Genomic DNA, 20,333 nt, shown 5'->3' with positions numbered 1-20,333 from the left:
TCATGGTCAACGTCAACTACAAGACAACGGACGTAAACGAAACGGTCGGTGGACGAGAGCGTCCACTAACCACAGTCTCACCCCTACTCAACCGATGCCAACAAGGCATTAACCACGACTCTCCACCAATCAAAACGCTTAACTTTTCCTTTCCTAAACTACCCTTCCCCTCGCCGATACTTCAGGGGCAAAATCGTCAAATAACACTCGCTTCATCATCAGGGTAATATAAGGGGAAGAGCAAAAAGTTTTTTTGGCTAATAATTGAAAAAGCCCTTATTCGAAGATTCCTCTGGCGATTCGAAGTAGCTTACGGCGGCGGAAGAACGATGTCGACTAACACGACGAGCGATGGGGATTTCGGGACGGCTTCAGTGGCGGCGGAGATGGCTGAGGCTCAATACGTGAGGGCGAAGACTTCAGTGTGGTGGGATATAGAGAATTGTCAAGTCCCAAAGGGTCTTGATGCTCATGGAATTGCTCAGAATATTACTTCTGCGCTTCAGAAGATGAACTATTGTGGTCCTGTTTCTATCTCTGCTTATGGTGATACTAATCGCATCCCTTTGTCGATCCAACACGCTCTTAATTCCACCGGAATTGCGCTCAACCACGTCCCTGCCGGTAACTTCCTTATAAACTCCTTCAAAACCATCTCTGTTACTTGTTTGTTATTGCTATCTCTGTATCTTTATTTGCTTGGCTAGATTTCAATTGTGAATTGATTATTTTCTAGGGTCGTTTTTGTTTGATTTTAATAACCAAAGTTTTTATTTTTATGTTATGGTTTACTATTTCAGGCGTGAAAGATGCGAGTGATAAGAAGATCTTAGTGGACATGTTGTTCTGGGCGTTGGACAACCCTGCGCCTGCAAATTTTATGTTAATATCAGGAGATAGAGACTTCTCCAATGCTCTTCACGGATTGAGAATGAGACGTTACAATGTTCTATTGGCACAGCCTCTCAAAGCATCAGTGCCACTTGTTCATGCTGCAAAGACTGTGTGGCTTTGGACAAGCCTATCTGCTGGAGGAATCCCTCTTACACGAGCTGAAAGCTTACAACTTGTTGCGAACCAGACGACCCCAACATCTGGTTCAGAGATGCCAACTCAGGAGTGTATTCCATCAAGCCAACCTCTGGATTCAAATTTTGACTCCAGGAGAGTCTTTGACAACAAACCCAAGGTGAAATACCTTTCAAAACAATCAAATCATCAGTCTGTCATGCCAAAGGCTCAGGAAACTAAGCCTAACAATAACTACCGTCAGCAACAGAACACTCAAGGGAAACAGTTTAAGAAAGCCCCACATGAGTTCTTTGGCAGTAGCCAGCCATCTGTTTCCACTAGCAGACCTCCTCCCAATTTACCCTCTAGCAATGTTAACACTTTCCCTGGTAATGTGATGACTAATCCTCAGAATCAGAATCAGAATCAGAATCAGTACAATTATCCTCCTCGACCTGGTCCTTTCCCTCCCAGACAACCTTACCCTAACCCTGATCCTTCTTGGAATAATGGAAATAGCATCCCAAATCATGCTCAGAACTATTATCCCAATGCTGGCAGACCAGGTGCTTCTAATATGCGGCCACCTTATGGTAATGTTTTCCGTCCTTACCGCCCAGAGAATCTCAATCCTCCTATTGGTAATGGTTTCCGTCCAATGCAGCACCCGCGAAATGACGGGCCTAGGTTTCCGTCTCCACCTCTCTTGACTGCACCTGATATCAGCAATCTAAGTGTGTCTCAATATCCTAGTCAAACTCAAAATCGTCCTAATTTCAATCCTCAAGTTAGACAAGAATTCAGACCAAAGATGGAATCCTCATATTCTCATAATGGTCCAAATAAGGGTTATATTCCACGGACTAGTAGTGCCCCGGTAACGCATTCTACGACAACCACTGGCTACACCAACTCTTCCAGTCCTGGAGTTCCACCTTCTCAGCCTCCAGTGGTTACTGGATCTGGTTCTAGCAATGGTATGTGGGGAACACAAGAGTGTCCTCCACCATCTGAGTATGTTCAAGGCCTTATAGGCGTTATCTTACATGCTCTAAACATCTTGAAAACTGAAAAAGTTATGCCTACCGAGCCAAATATCTCGGATTGCATTCAGTACGGAGATCCAAAGCATCGCGGTACTGACATAAAGAAGGCTTTGGAAAGTGCATTGGAGCATCATATGATCGTGGTGACAAATGTAGGTAAACTAAAGCTCTACATTGGCAAAAATGAAGCTCTTTGGAACTGTGTAAACCCTTTAGGGGCAAACGCTAAGCAATACCCAAAAGCAACTTGGGATAGAATACAAGAGTTTCTAACCTCTTCTTCTGGTCGTGTGGCGTTTACGGCAACTCAGTGCAGGTTAGAAAGTTTGATTACTTAAGGATCTATAGTTTCTAACCCATGAAAATGTTGTAACATCCTTTTCTTGCTCTTTTGATTGAATATATAGGTATGAAGCTGCACAAGTTCTGAAAAAGGAATGTCTAAAAGAGCTTACTTTAGGTGACATACTACAGATCTTGAATATAACGGCAACCACAAAGAAATGGATTACTCATCATCAAACCGGATGGAAACCAATTACTATTAGCCTTGCTGCAGAGACAAAAGAGACAACAAACGAGACAGCTACTGAAACGGATACAGGTATCCAAACCGTTGCCTGAATTCAATCTTTGTTCCATGAAATACCGAAGAAGATGTAGTAGCAGCCATAAATAGAGCATATATGGGTACTACCTTGAATACCTAATATAGAGAGCACTAAGACATGGAAAAGTAGTGTTTTCCATATCAAAAACTTCAGAATGAGATGATTCTGAAGTCTAAGTACTAGTTCCTTGGTAGTAGTAGCACTTTTTTCATTTTACTTTCGTTGGTTCAGTAGTAAGGAGTCAAAGGCTAAAAATTTGGGGGTGGTTAAAGTTTGGACCTAAATGTCATGTACTAGAACATGATTGGGTTCATAAAAACCTTAGTGTTGCCATCATCAAGAAGATTGCACAATTTCATGAGGAGGATGTGATTGGGAATCTCTGCATCACCAAAGTTTCTGCATTTGTTACGTCAATCTGTTTCTTTTGGTCTTAAGAGGTTACAGTTATTTTCGTGATATTCCACTGTTGTTGGGGAAAATATCTGTAATTTTACCTCTTTTTTCTTTTTACCTACTTATGTCTCTTATTTATGTTTATGTATGAAGTTAATTTCTACTGGTACTTTTATTTATCATATTGTTTTTAAATACATGAATGAATCAGTGAATGCAGGTACATTCATATGAACAGAATAAACTTTTAGTCAAGAATATACAATAATTTCAAAATAGTTTCCATTTGAATTCTCTTATACTAATCAAATATCGCTAAAATGTGTTGGAGTAACATTAGTACAGTACAAAGGTTACATACTTTATCCAATGACTCAAAGTGTTGTGGTGAAAGAGACTCTGAATCAAGGAAGGAAAGGATTGTGAGATGGGAACGTCTGTTTTTGCAGATTATATGCCCTGCAAATGCCCAAAAACCCCAATAAACACCAGAACTAATATTTCCAGTTAATACATTATAGAAAAAACACATGTGAAAGTGACCTGTTAGCTTTGATTCCACCAAGTCCGATGGTTCCTAAGACAATCAAAAGGAAAGGTGCACCGATCAACCAACGGTTACCTCTTTTGGCAGATGAATATGTACCAGGAACTCCAGTCTTGACGACCCTCGAATATACACCTTATCAATGTTACAAATTGAGAGTCTCATCAATGTGTATAACCCATTAAGAACACATCTGAGTGTTTAGTAGTCTTTTTACCTGCTTTGTAATATCGTTGACCTTTAACATCACCTGCAAACAGAGACCAATGTTGAAAACTACAAAGCTTGATATTGTACGAGAGATAATGGTTCGGAATGTGTCGATATATAAATGATACGCTCTACAAAAACAGAGTAAACGTATCCTGATCTGCGAACTTGTAAACCCAAATAAGCTAGATTTTTTTTGTCATACTTCCAATTCCAACAACAATAGCTCCAAGGATTCAAATCTGCGATATCAATACCGAAACTATTTTAACTCTTTGGGAACTAAGAGAAACATCCAGACTTCAAAGCACTAAACCTTATGAGTAACTCATTGTTGCACTGGCCTACATTCAGTTTCAGAACATGTCGTGCAAAAATGAAGGAAGGTAAAAGATGTAGGAAAGAAAAATACACGCTAATGCAGTGGTTAGAAATTTTACCGTCGGCATTGAGCAGGCAACATGAGTTCACCGACCCGCACCTACTAGCTCATTTGGGTTTGTGCAGACCAAAGATTCTTACAACCAAGGAAAGAAACAATGTGAGAGAGAATTACCAGACTCTAGGCAAGAGTAAGCTTCAGATATCTGCAGCAAATTTCAATACTAACTTTAAACTTGTCTTGTGAGGAGAAATTGAACAAAAGATTGCAGAGATAAATATAAGAGAGAGAGAAGACAAACCGATTTGAACTTAGACTCGGCAACTTGCTTCTGATCATCGGGAAATAAGTCAGGATGTGATTCCCATACCTTCTTCCGGTAAGCAGCTTTAACCTATAGATCGATTCATATCAAAAATGTTATCTCGTAATTCCCAAAACTTGTGGATCGAATCAACTAAAATTGCCATCACCAAAATTCAAGTCTTATAATCGAAAAACACAGCTCTCAAATTCAAAAGACAGATAGATTCAACACGAGATCATCACAGTATCAAAAGATCTAGCGATTCAACCCTAATTTATCGAATTCAGTGATCGGAAAGTTCCAGGAAAAGCTAACAAACCACATGAATCAGAAAAAGGGAAGAAACCTGAGAAGGATCGGGACGAGAATTAGGAGGAAAGCCGAGCAAGATCTTGGCTTCCTCCACCTCCATTTTCCCGCGTCTACGTTTCGCTTCTCAGAGTCGGTCTTTCATTCATATATTATTAATCTCATTTTCGCATCAGAATCAGAATCATCATACGTGTTGTGTACCTCTCACAACCACTGCCCTACATTTCTATTTTTTTCACTAATATATATATAGTTTTGAACTTGACCAATAAATACTTTTATAAAATTATTTAACATGATAGAAATTATTGGAAACAAAATGATAAAAAAAATTTAGTCAATTATCTAAATAACATTTTAATATATATCTATTTCACAAGAAAATCGACTTTATTAAACACAGAGTTAAAGAACATAGTATATCTAAAAGAATTCTTATCAAAATATTCGAATTTCATATATACCACAAAATTTTATTTTAGATAAAAGTTCATACAAAGCTAAGAATGTCGTAAATGATTTGAGAACTTTTTTTCTAAACTCTAACTATCATTTTCTTAACCTAAAATTGGTAATATTATTTTTGTCATCAACAACTAAAATACTAGTATTACACTTTAATCCATATTTGCATTAGAAATAAAATAGAGCAAACATATTAACTCCATAACCGTTTAACCCGAAAATTAACGCGCAATTCCCTCCCTACCATATGTAATTACTAACAAGAACAAAAATCCACAAACCTAATCGCTAGCTGCCAAATATAGACGAACTATAAATATACAAAACATGCATTATGCATTTTTCTTAATCAAACCTCTCTTCCTCCGAATCCGTTCCTTTCCGATCCCTTTCTCCGTTCATACAAAAAACACAATCATGAACACTCCATTCAAACTCTTCTTTCTCTTCCTCTTTGTCGCTGCAACCGCAACCGCTGCGCCAGTCAAGCGAACGAACTACCTTTTCACACCGCACGCAAAAGCAGTAGCGGGAATTTGCACCGTTATCCCAACAAACACAAGTCTATGTTGCAAAACCCTTAAACACGTTCCTACCAATGACCCCATCGAATTAATCCGAGCATTAGTGGTTGCGGCTGAAACATCCGTCAAACAAAGTGTGACTTTCCTCTCTGGAATCAAACCAAAACACAAATCAGACGCAACCGCAACGGCAGCGGTCAACAGCTGCGAGAAAAACTTGAAGTACGCGTTGGAAGATTTCGCCGATTTTTGGAAAGCTACGGGGAAAGATGTAACGACGTTGGCTCATAATTATTTTACGTGTAAAAAAGAGTTAATGTCAATCATGGGGTATCATTCGACTTGTTTGGATGATATAGAAGACAAGAACTTGTTGAAGGAAGTGGAGATTGGGATTGGACTTGGGAAGAATCTAACAAGTGATTCTTTTGATGTGTTTAATAATTTGAATACCATTTTCAAGACTTTTGGTATTAAGGTGAAGCTTAACGAGGAAGACACTTCGCCCCGACCGCCACCGTTGTCTGATTATTACTACTGATCATATTAAGGGATTGGATGTAATAATTGTATCGTATAATGCCTAGAGCAATCGCGAATGGAATCATAGATGGTTGGTTCTGTCATGTATGATTATACGTCATTTGTGATGTAATGTTGTAGGTTTTGTACATGTACGGACGGATTTCGTGATGATTGGAAAGGATATATTAATTTGTTATTATTTTTTTGTCTCTATTTCAACATTTGTCGTTTAACTGATCAATGATTATTATTACGTACGATACATTTTTTTTTTGAATGAATAATAATACGATACATATTAATTAACTAGAAGATCTTAAATTTGATTAATGATTACTTAACATCCACAACAAAAGTATCGGAATGATGATTTAGGCATTTAGCCTCAGGAAATTTTGAAACCTGCAAAAAGTAATATTATCTGATAATCTCATTTGAAGCTGGTCTAACTAACATCATTAGCTTCTTTGAAAATTGACAATTAACCGGTTATTAACTGTTAACCACCATATATAACTGCTAATTAACAAGGCTAACTGCACAATTAAAACACACTCTAATATCGTATATCTATGATGCAAATTCTCTCTTATTTCTTATAATCATTCCGTAATTGTTACTGCTATTGAAGAAAGACTTATGATTTCGGTTTTCACATGTACAATCACTTTGATCGAAACTCATTTTAATCTTCAAGAAAGTTTACGTCAAAAGCCCATAATCCTTTCGTTATAAGAAGATTTAAAGCAATCTCACGTATATTAATTTACCATTTATGCGTTGTTGATACTGTCATAGAAGACATAATTTCCTACTAGCACTAGCTATTAATTTTCGATGTAGTGCCCGTTTAGTTTTAACCTTTAAAGGATGAGAGCAAACTCTCGACAATACGTTTTCGGAAACTTTACTTTAGGATAGATCACTAAACTTAGGAATGAGTAGTCCAAAATAAATTCACAAGATTAGAATTAGAGGATGCAAGTAAAACTAGTTACTGCCACAAACTTGTTTTCCTTCTTGAATCTACTTTTTATATTTTTAGTAATCGAACTCTTGATCAGGACATAATCAAATCATCTTGTGGTGACCAATTTTTGTTCTCATTGCCAATATTTGACTAGAGAATTTTTAGCCATTCAACGACCTTAAATCTCTCACTCCATGCAAACCCTAATTTTAGAAACTACAAATCCTATAAGAATGTCTCCACAACGCACCACAATCTCTACCAGCCCCATTAATAAACCACCGGGCTCTGTTTTAATAAAAAAAATCCCCTCCCTCTCCTATTTACCTCCCGAATAAAACCGGAGGGAGAGAAAAAAAAATCTAAATTAAAGAAAAAAAAATCAAAAGGGAAAAAAATTATAAAAACCAAAAAAATTTGAAAAAATGGCAGTAGGTAAAGTTGTGATATCTGTGGCATCACTCCTCCTAGTGGTGGGTGTTGCCATAGGAGTGATCACGTATGTTAATAAAGGAGGCGGCGCCAACGGCGACAGTAATGCTCCCATAAACTCTCATCAGAAAGCGGTTCAGACAATTTGTCAGTCAACCACAGACCAAGGTTCGTGCGCAAAAACACTCGAGCCAGTCAAAAGTGATGATCCAAGCAAGCTTGTCAAAGCCTTCCTGATGGCTACTAAAGACGCGATCACAAAATCCTCAAACTTCACGGCTTCGACCGAAGGAGGCATGGGGACTAACATGAACGCGACGAGCAAAGCCGTTCTGGATTACTGCAAGAAAGTATTGACTTACGCTCTTGAGGATCTTGAGACCATAGTTGAAGAAATGGGTGAAGATCTTCAGCAGAGTGGAACTAAGCTTGACCAGCTTAAACAATGGTTAACCGGAGTTTTCAACTACCAAACCGATTGTCTTGATGATATCGAGGAAGTTGAGCTAAAGAAGATCATGGGTGAAGGAATCTCTAACTCCAAGGTTTTGACCAGTAACGCTATCGATATCTTCCATTCCGTTGTTACCGCGATGGCCCAAATGGGTGTCAAAGTCGACGATATGAAGAACATAAGCATCGGAGCCGGAGCCAGCGGAGCCCCTGCACGTCGCCTTCTTGAAGACACCGACGCTAAGGGACTCCCCAAATGGTTTTCTGGTAAAGACAGGAAGCTTATGGCTAAGGCCGGACGTGGCGCTCCAGCTGGCGGTGCAGGTGGTGATGATGGTATCGGTGAAGGCGGTGGTGGCGGCGGTAAGATCAAGGCTACTCATGTAGTGGCTAAGGATGGAAGTGGACAGTTTAAGACCATTTCTCAGGCGGTTATGGCTTGCCCGGATAAAAACCCTGGAAGGTGCATTATCCATATCAAGGCTGGTATCTACAATGAACAAGTCACTATCCCTAAGAAGAAGAACAACATTTTCATGTTCGGTGATGGTGCTACACAAACCATCATTACCTTCAACAGAAGTGTTAAACTTAGCCCAGGAACCACCACTTCACTCAGTGGCACCGTTCGTAAGTCCCACAAAACCTTATGTATTGATTTGCATTGCTAAATAATCGGCCAAGGTACTAACATTTAATTTGTACATGCAGAGGTTGAATCTGAGGGATTCATGGCGAAATGGATCGGGTTTAAGAACACTGCTGGTCCATTGGGACACCAAGCGGTCGCACTCCGTGTGAACGGAGACCGTGCGGTCATATTCAACTGTAGATTCGACGGTTACCAAGACACTCTCTACGTCAACAACGGACGTCAGTTCTACAGGAACATTGTTGTATCCGGTACAGTGGATTTCATCTTCGGAAAATCCGCCACTGTGATCCAAAACTCTCTAATCCTCGTCCGAAAGGGCAGCCCCGGACAATCCAACTACGTTACAGCTGACGGTAATGAAAAGGGTGCAGCGATGAAGATCGGTATCGTTCTCCATAACTGCCGTATCATACCAGACAAGGAGCTCGAAGCTGACAAGCTAACCATCAAATCGTTCCTAGGAAGGCCGTGGAAGAAATTTGCCACGACTGTGATTATTGGAACTGAGATTGGTGATTTGATTAAACCAGAAGGATGGACCGAATGGCAAGGAGAACAAAACCACAAGACTGCTAAATACATTGAGTTCAATAACCGTGGACCGGGAGCTGCCACTACTCAGAGGCCTCCTTGGGTTAAGGTGGCTAAGTCTGCGGCTGAGGTTGAAGCTTACACCGTGGCTAACTGGGTTGGTCCAGCTAATTGGATCCAAGAAGCCAACGTGCCCGTCCAGCTAGGATTGTAAGAAAACAACAACAACAAAAAAAAGTAAAGAATAAAACAGTATGTGATAATGATAAGGTAACGATACGACGTCGTCTCTAGGGATCAGAGCTCTTTTTTGGGTACTATATACAAAGATAGGGTTCTAGACGTGTTGAGATGAAGTTTGTATAAGATTGCTTTTGTTTCACGTGCAAATGAGGAAAAAAAAATGTTTTGTTTCATTTTTTTTTGTATTACAAATAATTAAAAAAAATTTAATCACTCTGTTGTATCCTTTAAAAAAATTGATACACAAAATATTTTAACCAGCATCATTCGCTCAAATTTACCATTTTCCACTTTTATGATTTCTCATACTGCAAAAATAAAACTCTAGTACATTTACACAAACCAAAGAGATTTATTAAAAAATATGTGTGTGTAAACAAACATTTTCCAGTTTTGATAATTATTAATCTAAGAAATTCATTTTAAATATTTGGCATTGCAATTGTTTATGTCTAGATAGATACACTAGTTTTGGCAAATATTATTTTATGAGAAGTGTAATATGTTAGCAAATGCGAGCCCTACATCACCTAATTATAGTCCACTTCAAAGCAAAGCTGTCTCATAGATAAAGACTTCACCAATATCTAACACATTATATAAAGTGGCATTCATTGTCTTCTACCAACAGAAATGTCACACAACTCCTCCTAAGCCAATCTTTTCTTTGATCAAGTAAATCTTTTCTTCAATGGCTTTTTCATTAACCAGAGTAAACCGAGTTCTTATTCAACCATGTGAACCGACTCCATCTGTAGTGTTGGATCTGTCCTTAATCGATAATATTCCTGTCCTACGATGTTTCACTAGAACTATATATGTGTTTACACATGGACCTGATGCAGCTAGAGTCATACGAGAGGCATTGGCTAAAGCACTTGTCTCTTACTATCCTTTGTCTGGTAGATTGAAAGAGTTAAACCAAGGTAAAATTCAGATCGATTGTACCGGGAAAACCGGAATTTGGTTCGTTGATGCCGTTACGGATGTTACTCTAGAGAGTGTTGGTTATTTCGACAATCTAATGGAAATACCTTACGATGATCTCCTTACTGATCAAATCCCTAAAGATGATGATGCAGAACTGCTTGTCCAAATGCAGGTAAGTTTTAATTAATTCTCAAACTAAGAACAAATCTCCAATCCGTATTTCGTAATTGAACCGGTTGATTTGACAATTAATCCCGGTTTGCATCATGAACGGGGTTTTTCAGAATCCGGTACAATGGCGTAGTGAAAAACAGTTATAAATTAAACCGGTTAGCTTGTATCCGATCCGACTAAGTTAAACTGAACCGGATTTCCCAATTTTGCAGGTGACCCAATTCTCATGCGGCGGTTTCGTAATGGGCCTTAGATTTTGCCACGCCATTTGCGACGGCCTTGGAGCGGTCCAATTCCTCACCGCCGTCGGGGAAATAGCCTGCGGCCAGACGAATCTCGGTGTCTGAGCTCTGAGTGTTAACAAGTTGTATAAGCGATCACAGTTCATATATCAAAGTGTATGCTTGTAAAGATTCAAAAAGGCAGAAACTTGCCGTTGACCCGAGAATCGTTGCACCTTTATCTAGCCATAAGGTGAGGTGACTGATGAGGTCGAAACTCCCGGTAAGCCACTGACCAGCAGGAACAAAAAGCTTGGCACCGCCTTTGTCAGAGAAAGAATTGAGGTAGAACAAAGCATTCTGAAAGGCTTTAGTATTTAGAGTCACACCATCTCCAACCGCTCCAAACTCTGTAATCGATACACTGTGAGGCCGGTGAAGACTCGCTAAACTGGAATATTCACAATGCAGGCTTCCTCCAACACTACTACACCAAGCACCATAGAAGGCATGTACCAGGAGCACATACAAGAGCTGCAAAAACCAACATTTCCCAAAGCTTTTATGAAACTCTGATAACAACACACATAAACACTGGAAGAAGCACAGTTAGACGAGAGCCACATTTCATCTCTAAAACTTAGCAATGAGCAAAATAAAGAAGAAAAGTGAAATCTTAAACAGTGTGAACATTTGTTTTTAGAAAAATCCTCCACCTATTGTAGAACATTGTGATCCTATGATATTCTCTCAAGTCTCAAGCTTTATGAAACTCACACATTAAATTCACTGGAAGAAGCACAGTTAGGTGAGAGGCACATTTCACCTCTATAAGCTAACAAACATCACAAATGACCATAAAAAAAGCTAACAAACATCATAAATCAGGAAGAAAGATAAAATCTTGAACAGTGAATCCTAGGAAAATTATTGTCAACCTTAAACCAGATTTCAGATCTTAAAGACAAGGATATAGATGACCAGATTTGAGAGACAGAGCATTGGAAGTGACTAAGTTATGTCCAAAGAAAAAGAAGAGGAAAATGTAAAAGACTTACAAGGAAAGATCTCTTCATATGAAAAGAAGATCTGTGATCTCCTCCAGGAAACCTAAATTAAAAATCTTGACAACAACAACAACAACAATCTGAGATATCTTTAGCTGCTTCGAGTCCTTCTCTCTCTCTCTCTCACAGTCAGTAAAAATCAAAACTTTGAATCAGAAAAATTCTCTCTCATGGATGTGGCAAGTTGCAAAGAGTGATAGATGGGTCAGTGGTGAGAGGAAACTGGGGAACCCACAATGGACATAAAAATCATTGAAAGAGACCGTTTCTGCCCCCGCCAAAATTCAACCAGTAGGTCCATCTTCTACCTTCTCCGTACCCATCATCGCCAATTCGCCATTACCATTTTTAATATCCTTCTCGTACGATAATGGCGAAACCAAGAAAGAGGAAATCTAATTTAGAGACTTTATTAAAGCATAATTAAAGAAAGAAGATTAAGAAGAAGAAGAACATTCGATGATATCTAAGATGTCTGGAGATACCTTATTTGATGTTCTGTTACAAAGAGACAAAGATGGTCACTGAGAGAAACCCAGAGAAAGAGAAAAGGAGAAAAAGAGAGTGAGAGAAACCAGTCTGTATCTAAGCAGCATGGAAGCGTGACGAAAGCTCCGATTCTCGCTTCGGAAGCGGAAGCGGGAGCGGGAGCGCTCGGAATCGTTCGGAAGCGCTATGGAATCGCGATTCTCAAAAAGGTGAATTTGGAAGCTCACGGGAAACGCATGATTCCGATTTGGAACCGCACAAAAAGAGAATGGAAGCGTCGAATGATTAATTTGAATATGGATATGTGTTGATTGATGCGGTCTGCGTTTACAAACCCTTCGTGGTGTATCGAAGAAGAAGAAGATGAAGTCTATGGGCTGGACGTTTTTGTTTTTGGGCCTGTGGTAGTGAGAAGGCCCATCAATGTGTAAGTGTGTTTTGTCTACTTTGTCGATGTTTTTTTAGAGTTCCAAAGCAGGTGAATGAGTGTCCTAGGGTGGCTGTAGTGTGTAGTAGGCTATTGACTATTGAGTACGTGTGGTACTTCCTGAATAAAGAGAGAGAGATTGTATCAAAAAAAAATTATGTATCTTTGCAATATTGGGTTACTTTTATCTTTGCAATATTTATATTATGTATTTGGATAGTTGTTTACAAATACAGATATAAATATATATATATATATATATATATATACGCTTCCAATCCGTATCCGCTTCCTATATTTTTAAAAAAATTCGCTTCTGCGTTTTCGAACGCTTCCGCTTCCACGTACCCGCTTCCGATTCCATGCAGCTTAGGTCTGTATTATATGAACAACACTTATCAATCAGTTTTTTTTTTTTTTTTTTTTTTTTTGAAGGAATCAGCGTATTTCATGTGATCCGAACTAAAAGAATTTTATAATTAAAGGAGAAAGAGAAAATTGACCTTCAAATTCTTCTTACATCGAAGATTGATTGATTCTATTGATGCAAAAAATGGGAGTTTTGAAAAGCTCTGTAATTCTTTCTTTAACAAAAAAAAAAAAAGCTCTGTAATTCTTTCTTTTTTTTACACACTTAACACACGAGACGAAACGCTGTCGTTTTAATTGGAAGAAGATAACGGATCACGTGACACGTGGGCGTTGGTCTCGTAAGTCGTAACGAAGTGAGAGTTGACTGACTCTGCTAATTATACGTTTTCATAATTTCAGTTTAGTTAAAAAAAAGAAAGGGAAAAATCGCAGTGAATAAATCAAGAAGAAGTAAACTTACATACAATTAAAAGAAAAGAGGATTTTTAGTATATATTCTCTACTAGTGTAATGGACACCACTGGAGAGCTAGAATTGGTGAATTAAATGGATTTTATGAAATTATATTCCGAAATTAGGGAGAAGAATTAATAAGAGAGTAGAGACATAGTAATGTGACAGACTTCTTGTTGTCTATAATAAAACATACAACATCCATAATTACTATACTTAATTACCTCCTTTAATTATTCAGCAAACATACCATCATGGACCGGATTATCAGGTCAAAATACCCTATATAAACAATAATTTCAAATATACAGTATTGACTAAAATGATCAAAATTTCTGTAAAAACAGAGCTTTATGGTGAAATGCAGAGATAATAAAAGTTTATTGAATATCATCAGTATCAATCAATAGTCAATAAATCAAGTCTACGCCTCAGAAACAAAACTAAACCGAAAACGAAACCAAGTCTAAACCAAAGTAAAAAAGTCTAAACCAAAGTAAAAAAGAGAAACACAAGAAGAAGCAATTTTCATCAACTTAGTAACTCCTGCCCCCAATTAGTCCACTTCTTTGGAATTTTCCTTAATCTTAATGACATTTGGGAATCGGGGTTCTCTGCCGTTAAAAAATAGTAAACCAGGTCGATTTTCGGTTTACGTACATTGGTCTGAAATTTATACGGGAACAAAACCGATTTCAAACAATATCTTCGATTAACTTCTCCCAAAAACTGTTAGTCAAGTGATGAAGGCTTATCTAATAAACCAATTTAGGAAATGAAGAAGACAACTCTTTATAATTCTTAGCGTAATCACAGTCAAAATAACTCAAATTGGTCAAAATATCAGATCAAAGCACAATGCACTTGAGAGAGTCTTTACAAGACAAAAGTAAATTTTCATGAATTGAATCAAAACATGATGAACACTTAGTAACTCCTGCCCCAATAGGTCCATTTCTTGGCAGGCTTTCCTGAAGCAAAGCAGAGAGTGCCTGCATCGAAAACAATGAAGCTTCTGTGTCAATGCATGGACTAAATTTATGAGCAAAATTTCTCAAAACAGATAATAAATTTAAAAGGGTCTCTGACCTTCAGGGAGTTCTGGCTGATCAAATGGAGAACAAAGGGTTTTAGCTGCTCCAGTTTCACCTTTAGTACGTGCCTTAACATCTCTCTCCACTTCCTACAAAGAATTTCATTTTAAGGAACTTATAATTGCTATCTTCTCGAGTTTTGATTCATTTTGAGGTTTACTATATAAGCATATATCGGGTTGTGATATAGCTTAAGAGAATTGAGAGAGATTAAGAAGAACTTTAGTTTGAGTTAGTTCTAAAGTTAATAAAGAAGGTGTTTTCTTAAGCGTGTTCTTAACTTCTTATTCATATTATTCAATTCTAGATTTGGTATCAGAGCCATCTAGCTTTGTTTCTAAACGTGTGAGATATGAGTGAATTGGCCACGACGAGTAACAAACCAACGGAGGGAGGACCTTCATCTATAAAATGTCCGATGTTAACAACTTCCAACTATACAGTTTGGGTCATGAGGATGAAGGCAGCCCTCCGAGTCCATAAGGTGTGGGAAACAATCGATCCCGGTTCCAACGATGTAGAGAAGAATGATATGGCCCGTGCTCTATTGTTCCAATCTATACCAGAGTCGATGATCCTACAAGTTGGAGAACATGAAACTGCAAAAGGTGTCTGGGATGGCATAAAAGCCAGAAACCTTGGTGCTGAACGAGTGAAAGAAGCAAGATTACAGACTCTTATGAATGAGTTTGATAGGCTGAAGATGAAAGAAAGTGACACAATTGATGACTTTGCAGGGAGAATCTCTGAGATTTCTACAAAAGCAGCATCCTTAGGGGAAAATATTGAAGAAACAAAGGTTGTTAAGAAGTTTCTCAAGAGCTTACTAGGAAGAAATACATCCATATAATCGCAGCCCTAGAGCAAGTTCTTGATCTCAAGAAAACAACCTTCGAAGATATTGTAGGAAGACTCAAAACATACGAAGATAGAGTTTGCGATGAAGAAGACTCACAGGAAGATCAAAGCAAACTCATGTATGTCAGCTCAGAGTCACAAGATGGAGGCAGAGGAAGAGGCCGCGGTCGTTTTGGAAGAGGCCGAGGCAGATTTGGTTACCAATCCAGAGAATATGGATATCAACAGAAAGAGTTTGTTCAAAGAGACAAGCCCAAAGTGACTTGTTACCGATGTGACAAAACAGGGCATTATGCTTCTAATTGTTCGGATAGGCTTTTAAAATTGATCAAGCTTCAAGAGACACAAGAGAAAGAGGAAGATGATACTGAAGACGCAGAATCTCTTATGATGCACGAAGTAGTATACTTGAATGAGAACAATGTGATGCCTAAAAACTTTGAAGTGTGTTCTGAAAAAACTTGATATCTTGACAATGGGGCGAGCAATCACATGACAGGACAGCGTGCTTGGTTTTACAAGATGAATGAGATGGTCACGGGTAGAGTAAGATTCGGAGACGATTCGTGTATTGACATAAAAGGAAAGGGCTCGATACTCTTCTTGACTAAAACTGGTGAAAGAAAAATCCTAGAAGATGTGTATTACATACCCGATCTCAAAAGTAATATCATAAGCCTAGGACAAGCCACTGAGTCAGGGTGTGACATTCGGATGAAAGAAGAGTATCTAACCCTACATGACCGAGATGGAAATTTGCTAGTAAGAGCAACAAGATCAAGAAATCGATTGTACAAGGTAATTTTAGAAGTTGAAGAAACTAACTGCTTACAGCTTGTAACATCAAGCGACTCAACTATATGGCATGCTCGTCTTGGACACATCAATCTTGAGACACTTAAAACAATGGTTGCAAAAGAGATGGTTAAAGGAATACCAACTGCTCCAAAAGAAAAAGAAACATGCCCATCTTGCTTACTTGGAAAACAAACAAGGAGGACGTTTCCAAAAGCAACTGTGTATCGGGCATCACACATTCTTGAGTTGGTGCATGGTGATCTCTGCGGTCCTATATCACCCTCTACGGCTGCTAGAAAGAGGTACGTATTCGTGTTGATAGATGATCATTCTCGCTACATGCGGTCAATTTTGTTACAAGAGAAAGGAGAAGCATTTGAGAAGTTTAAGAATTTCAAGAAAAGAGTTGAGCAAGAGAGTGGTGAAAAAATCAAAACATTGAGAACAGACAGAGGAGGTGAATTTTTATCTCATGAATTTCAAGATTTTTGTGAAAAAGAAAGAATCAACAGGCATTTAACCGCACCATATAGCCCTCAACAAAATGGAGTGGTTGAAAGAAGAAATAAGACTTTGCTAGAGATGACTAGAAGCATTCTGAAACATATGAGTTTGCCTAATTATTTATGGGGAGAAGCTGTCAGGCACTCAACATATCTAATAAACCGAGTAGGAACTAGAGCCTTAGTTTACCAAACTCCATATGAAGCATTCAAGAACAAGAAGCCAAACTTAGAGCATGTGAGAGTATTCGGATGTGTTAGCTATGCCAAAGTTGATGGACCACATTTACGAAAACTTGATGATAGATCGAGAGTTCTCGTACATCTCGGGACAGAACCTGGCTCAAAGGCATACAGACTACTTGATCCAACCACTCGGAAAATCACAGTAAGCAGAGACGTCATCTTCGATGAAAGCAAAAGTTGGAAGTGGAAAGACTCCGAGAAAACTAGTCAAGAAACAGGAACTTTTATATTCAGTTTTGGAGAGTTTGGTAATCATGGAATTGATGATAATGGAGCTAATCAAGAAACAGAGGAAAACAGAGATGTTGAGAACGGATCCGACAGAGAGGAAGCAGAAGGAGCTGACGAATCCGAGACTGACAATGCTGAAACTGAGCAGCCACAACCTCCACCGTTGCTAAGAAGGTCTGGGAGACAAGTTACAAGGCCAACCTATCTAAGTGACTATGTATTACTCGCAGAAATAGAAGGAGAACAGCTTCTACTTATGTTGAATGAAGAACCATGTGATTTCAGAGAAGCAAACAAATCGCAAGAGTGGAGAAATACGTGTGAAGAGGAGATCATGTCTATAACAAAGAACAAAACTTGGAGTCTTGTTGATCTCCCTGTTGGAAGTAAACCCATTGGTCTTAAGTGGGTTTTTAAACTAAAACGTAACTCATATGGGAGCATAAACAAACACAAGGCAAGATTAGTAGCAAAAGGATACGTGCAAAAACATGGAGTTGATTTCGATGAAGTCTTCGCCTCTGTAGCTCGAATTGAATCAATCCGTCTTATCATTGCCTTAGCAGCCTCGAACGGGTGGGAAATACACCACTTAGACGTGAAAACCGCCTTCCTTCACGGAGAACTGAAAGAAGATGTTTATGTTACTCAACCAGAGGGTTTTGTAACCAAAGGAAGAGAGGAAGAGGTCTATAAACTACACAAGGCTCTTTATGGCTTGAGACAAGCACCAAGGGCATGGAACACCAAACTCAACAAGATCTTGAGAGATTTGAACTTTGAAAAATGTTCTAAAGAACCCTCCCTTTACAGAAAACAAGAGAAGGATACTCTCCTCATTGTAGCGGTATATGTTGATGACCTATTAGTCACCGGCTCCAGCTTAGATTTGATAAATGCTTTCAAGAAAGAGATGTCGGGAAAATTTGAAATGAGTGACTTGGGTAAGCTTACCTACTATCTTGGTATTGAAGTCTTTCAAGGAGAAGGTGGAATAGTGTTGAAACAAGAAAGATATGAAAGGAAGATTTTGGAAGAGGCTGGAATGAGTGAATGTAATGCGATTCAAACACCAATGACAGCGGGTTTAGAACTTTCTAAGGCACAAGAAGAAAAACAGGTCAATGAACTAGATTACAGAAGAAATATTGGGTGCCTTAGGTACCTACTACATACACGACCTGATCTCTCTTTTAGTGTTGGAATATTAAGCAGATACTTACAAGAGCCAAGAGAGTCACACGGGACTGCGTTGAGACAAATTCTGAGGTATATCCGAGGCACTCTTGAACATGGTCTCTGTTTTAAACAAGGAACAGAGTTGGGACTAGTTGGTTACAGCGACAATAGTCATAGTGTTGACGTCGACGATGGGAAAAGTACCGCAGGACATGTGTTTTACCTTAATGAATGTCCGATCACGTGGTGCTCTCAAAAACAACAAGTTGTGGCACTATCTTCTTGTGAAGCTGAGTTCATGGCGGCAACGGAGGCAGCTAAGCAAGCGATTTGGCTTCAAGAATTGCTAGCCGAGATCATTGGTACAATGTGTGAAAAGGTAACCATACGAGTAGACAACAAGTCAGCGATTGCATTGACCAAGAATCCGGTGTTTCACGGAAGAAGCAAACACATTCACCGGAAGTACCATTTTATACGAGAATGTGTTGAAAATGAGCAAATTGAAGTTGAGCACGTGCCAGGTGAAAAACAGAAGGCGGACATATTGACAAAGGCTTTGGGAAGAAACAAGTTTAAAGAGATGAGAGATCTCATTGGTGTTCAAGACGTGAAGAAGCTTGAGCTCAAGCTTAAGGGGGAGATTGTTGGTTTAAGCTTGAGAAGTAAACCGACAATTACTTGAACCGCAAGGCAACGGTTTAATGAAGTGATAAGGCTAGATCTTTTAGGAGTTATCTATAAGATTTAATGTAATCCTAGTCGAGTTATGATTAGGGTTTTGAGGTTTACTATATAAGCATATATCGGGTTGTGATATAGCTTAAGAGAATTGAGAGAGATTAAGAAAAACTTTAGTTTGAGTTAGTTCTAAAGTTAATAAAGAAGGTGTTTTCTTAAGCGTGTTCTTAACTTCTTATTCATATTATTCAATTCTAGAAGAACTTGGTTTCAGACATCAAAACCCCAATGTTTCTTCTCAACACAGCATATGACTCTTGGCAGGTAATAATCATGTCTTTCATATAGCTCATTGCTTCATCCTTCCACAGTGTTGATTCTTGAGAAACATATGTATGACCGTTAATTACATCACTAATCAACCATATTTTTATCCGTTAACGCGGGATCGGCTGAAGATTAAAAAAAAATCACGAAATTACCCTTCTAAAAGGCCACACTGGCCTCGCACACAGGAGCGTAGTTTAGCAACTTCAAAATTATTAGCCCACTAAATAGTGACACCTATAATTTCGCTTTAACAAGCCAAATTGGAGCTGATTTGCTAAATAATTTAAAGTTTAGCATTGACTCAGGATATACAAAACCATGTTCATCGCAATTAAATCGAATCCATGAAATCAAGGGTTGTTACTAATTTATCTAGCGGCTAAAAAGCATACGTTAACCTATATAGACCATAAAGCTGGACTGAAAACGGATATGGATATCAACATCAAAATCAATAGGTAACATGCAAAATCACGTGACATGCTATAACTGTCCCAGACCAGGATCAGTTAAGGCTTTAAGCCATAACAAGTTAACAACGTAACGTCTCTCTCTCTATATATTGTGTAGATAAACATGTATATGTCATGTGTATGGAATTGGATTGCCTCAGGTGTATTGTGTGGTGTGCATAGATAAAACAACATATCATTATCGTAA

The 20,333-nt window shown here is 38.6% G+C and overlaps 5 protein-coding genes and 1 long non-coding RNA gene across 6 annotated transcripts; 3 read left to right on the top strand and 3 right to left on the bottom strand.

Moving 5' to 3' along the window:
- Window positions 1–256: 256 nt before the first annotated feature.
- LOC9312735 lies at window positions 257–3,248 on the top strand. The gene is made up of 3 exons (XM_021024489.1): window positions 257–624; window positions 801–2,373; window positions 2,465–3,248. Exons 1-3 carry the CDS (start codon window positions 330–332, stop codon window positions 2,679–2,681), a joined length of 2,085 nt encoding a protein of 694 aa, XP_020880148.1. The 5' UTR covers window positions 257–329; the 3' UTR covers window positions 2,682–3,248.
- Window positions 3,249–3,309: 61 nt separating this feature from the next.
- LOC9314510 (dnaJ homolog subfamily B member 2) lies at window positions 3,310–5,044 on the bottom strand. Its single transcript, XM_002876620.2, has 6 exons — window positions 4,857–5,044; window positions 4,505–4,597; window positions 4,378–4,408; window positions 3,829–3,861; window positions 3,608–3,746; window positions 3,310–3,523 (listed from the first exon to the last, which is right to left on the bottom strand). Exons 1-6 carry the CDS (start codon window positions 4,920–4,922, stop codon window positions 3,469–3,471), a joined length of 417 nt encoding a protein of 138 aa, XP_002876666.1. The 5' UTR covers window positions 4,923–5,044; the 3' UTR covers window positions 3,310–3,468.
- Window positions 5,045–5,599: 555 nt separating this feature from the next.
- LOC9314509 (pectinesterase 5) lies at window positions 5,600–6,538 on the top strand. The gene is given in 3 exon segments (XM_002878395.2): window positions 5,600–5,651; window positions 5,654–5,691; window positions 5,693–6,538. Coding segments are annotated over 3 exon segments (735 nt in total). The 5' UTR covers window positions 5,600–5,614; the 3' UTR covers window positions 6,353–6,538.
- Window positions 6,539–7,553: 1,015 nt separating this feature from the next.
- LOC9314508 (probable pectinesterase/pectinesterase inhibitor VGDH2) lies at window positions 7,554–9,833 on the top strand. The gene is made up of 2 exons (XM_021026551.1): window positions 7,554–8,821; window positions 8,903–9,833. The coding sequence occupies exons 1-2, from the start codon at window positions 7,732–7,734 to the stop codon at window positions 9,589–9,591; spliced, it is 1,779 nt and encodes a 592-aa protein (XP_020882210.1). The 5' UTR covers window positions 7,554–7,731; the 3' UTR covers window positions 9,592–9,833.
- Window positions 9,834–10,708: 875 nt separating this feature from the next.
- Window positions 10,709–13,064, bottom strand: LOC9314507 (probable polygalacturonase). Its single transcript, XM_002876619.2, has 4 exons — window positions 12,498–13,064; window positions 12,004–12,368; window positions 11,159–11,479; window positions 10,709–11,074 (listed from the first exon to the last, which is right to left on the bottom strand). The coding sequence occupies exons 2-4, from the start codon at window positions 12,019–12,021 to the stop codon at window positions 10,949–10,951; spliced, it is 465 nt and encodes a 154-aa protein (XP_002876665.2). The 5' UTR covers window positions 12,022–12,368; window positions 12,498–13,064; the 3' UTR covers window positions 10,709–10,948.
- A 1,456-nt stretch (window positions 13,065–14,520) lies between these two features.
- On the bottom strand, window positions 14,521–14,963 carry LOC110228380. The gene is made up of 2 exons (XR_002331948.1): window positions 14,843–14,963; window positions 14,521–14,745 (listed from the first exon to the last, which is right to left on the bottom strand). It is a non-coding gene; the product is annotated as an uncharacterized LOC110228380 (long non-coding RNA).
- Between the last annotated feature and the right edge of the window lie 5,370 nt (window positions 14,964–20,333).

The sequence above is a fragment of the Arabidopsis lyrata genome (assembly GCF_000004255.2).
Source record: "Arabidopsis lyrata subsp. lyrata unplaced genomic scaffold ARALYscaffold_5, whole genome shotgun sequence".
NCBI classification, from domain to species: Eukaryota; Viridiplantae; Streptophyta; class Magnoliopsida; order Brassicales; family Brassicaceae; genus Arabidopsis; species Arabidopsis lyrata.
The sequence above is the reverse complement of the archived record's forward strand: the minus strand, read 5'-3'. Positions and strand labels throughout refer to the sequence as shown.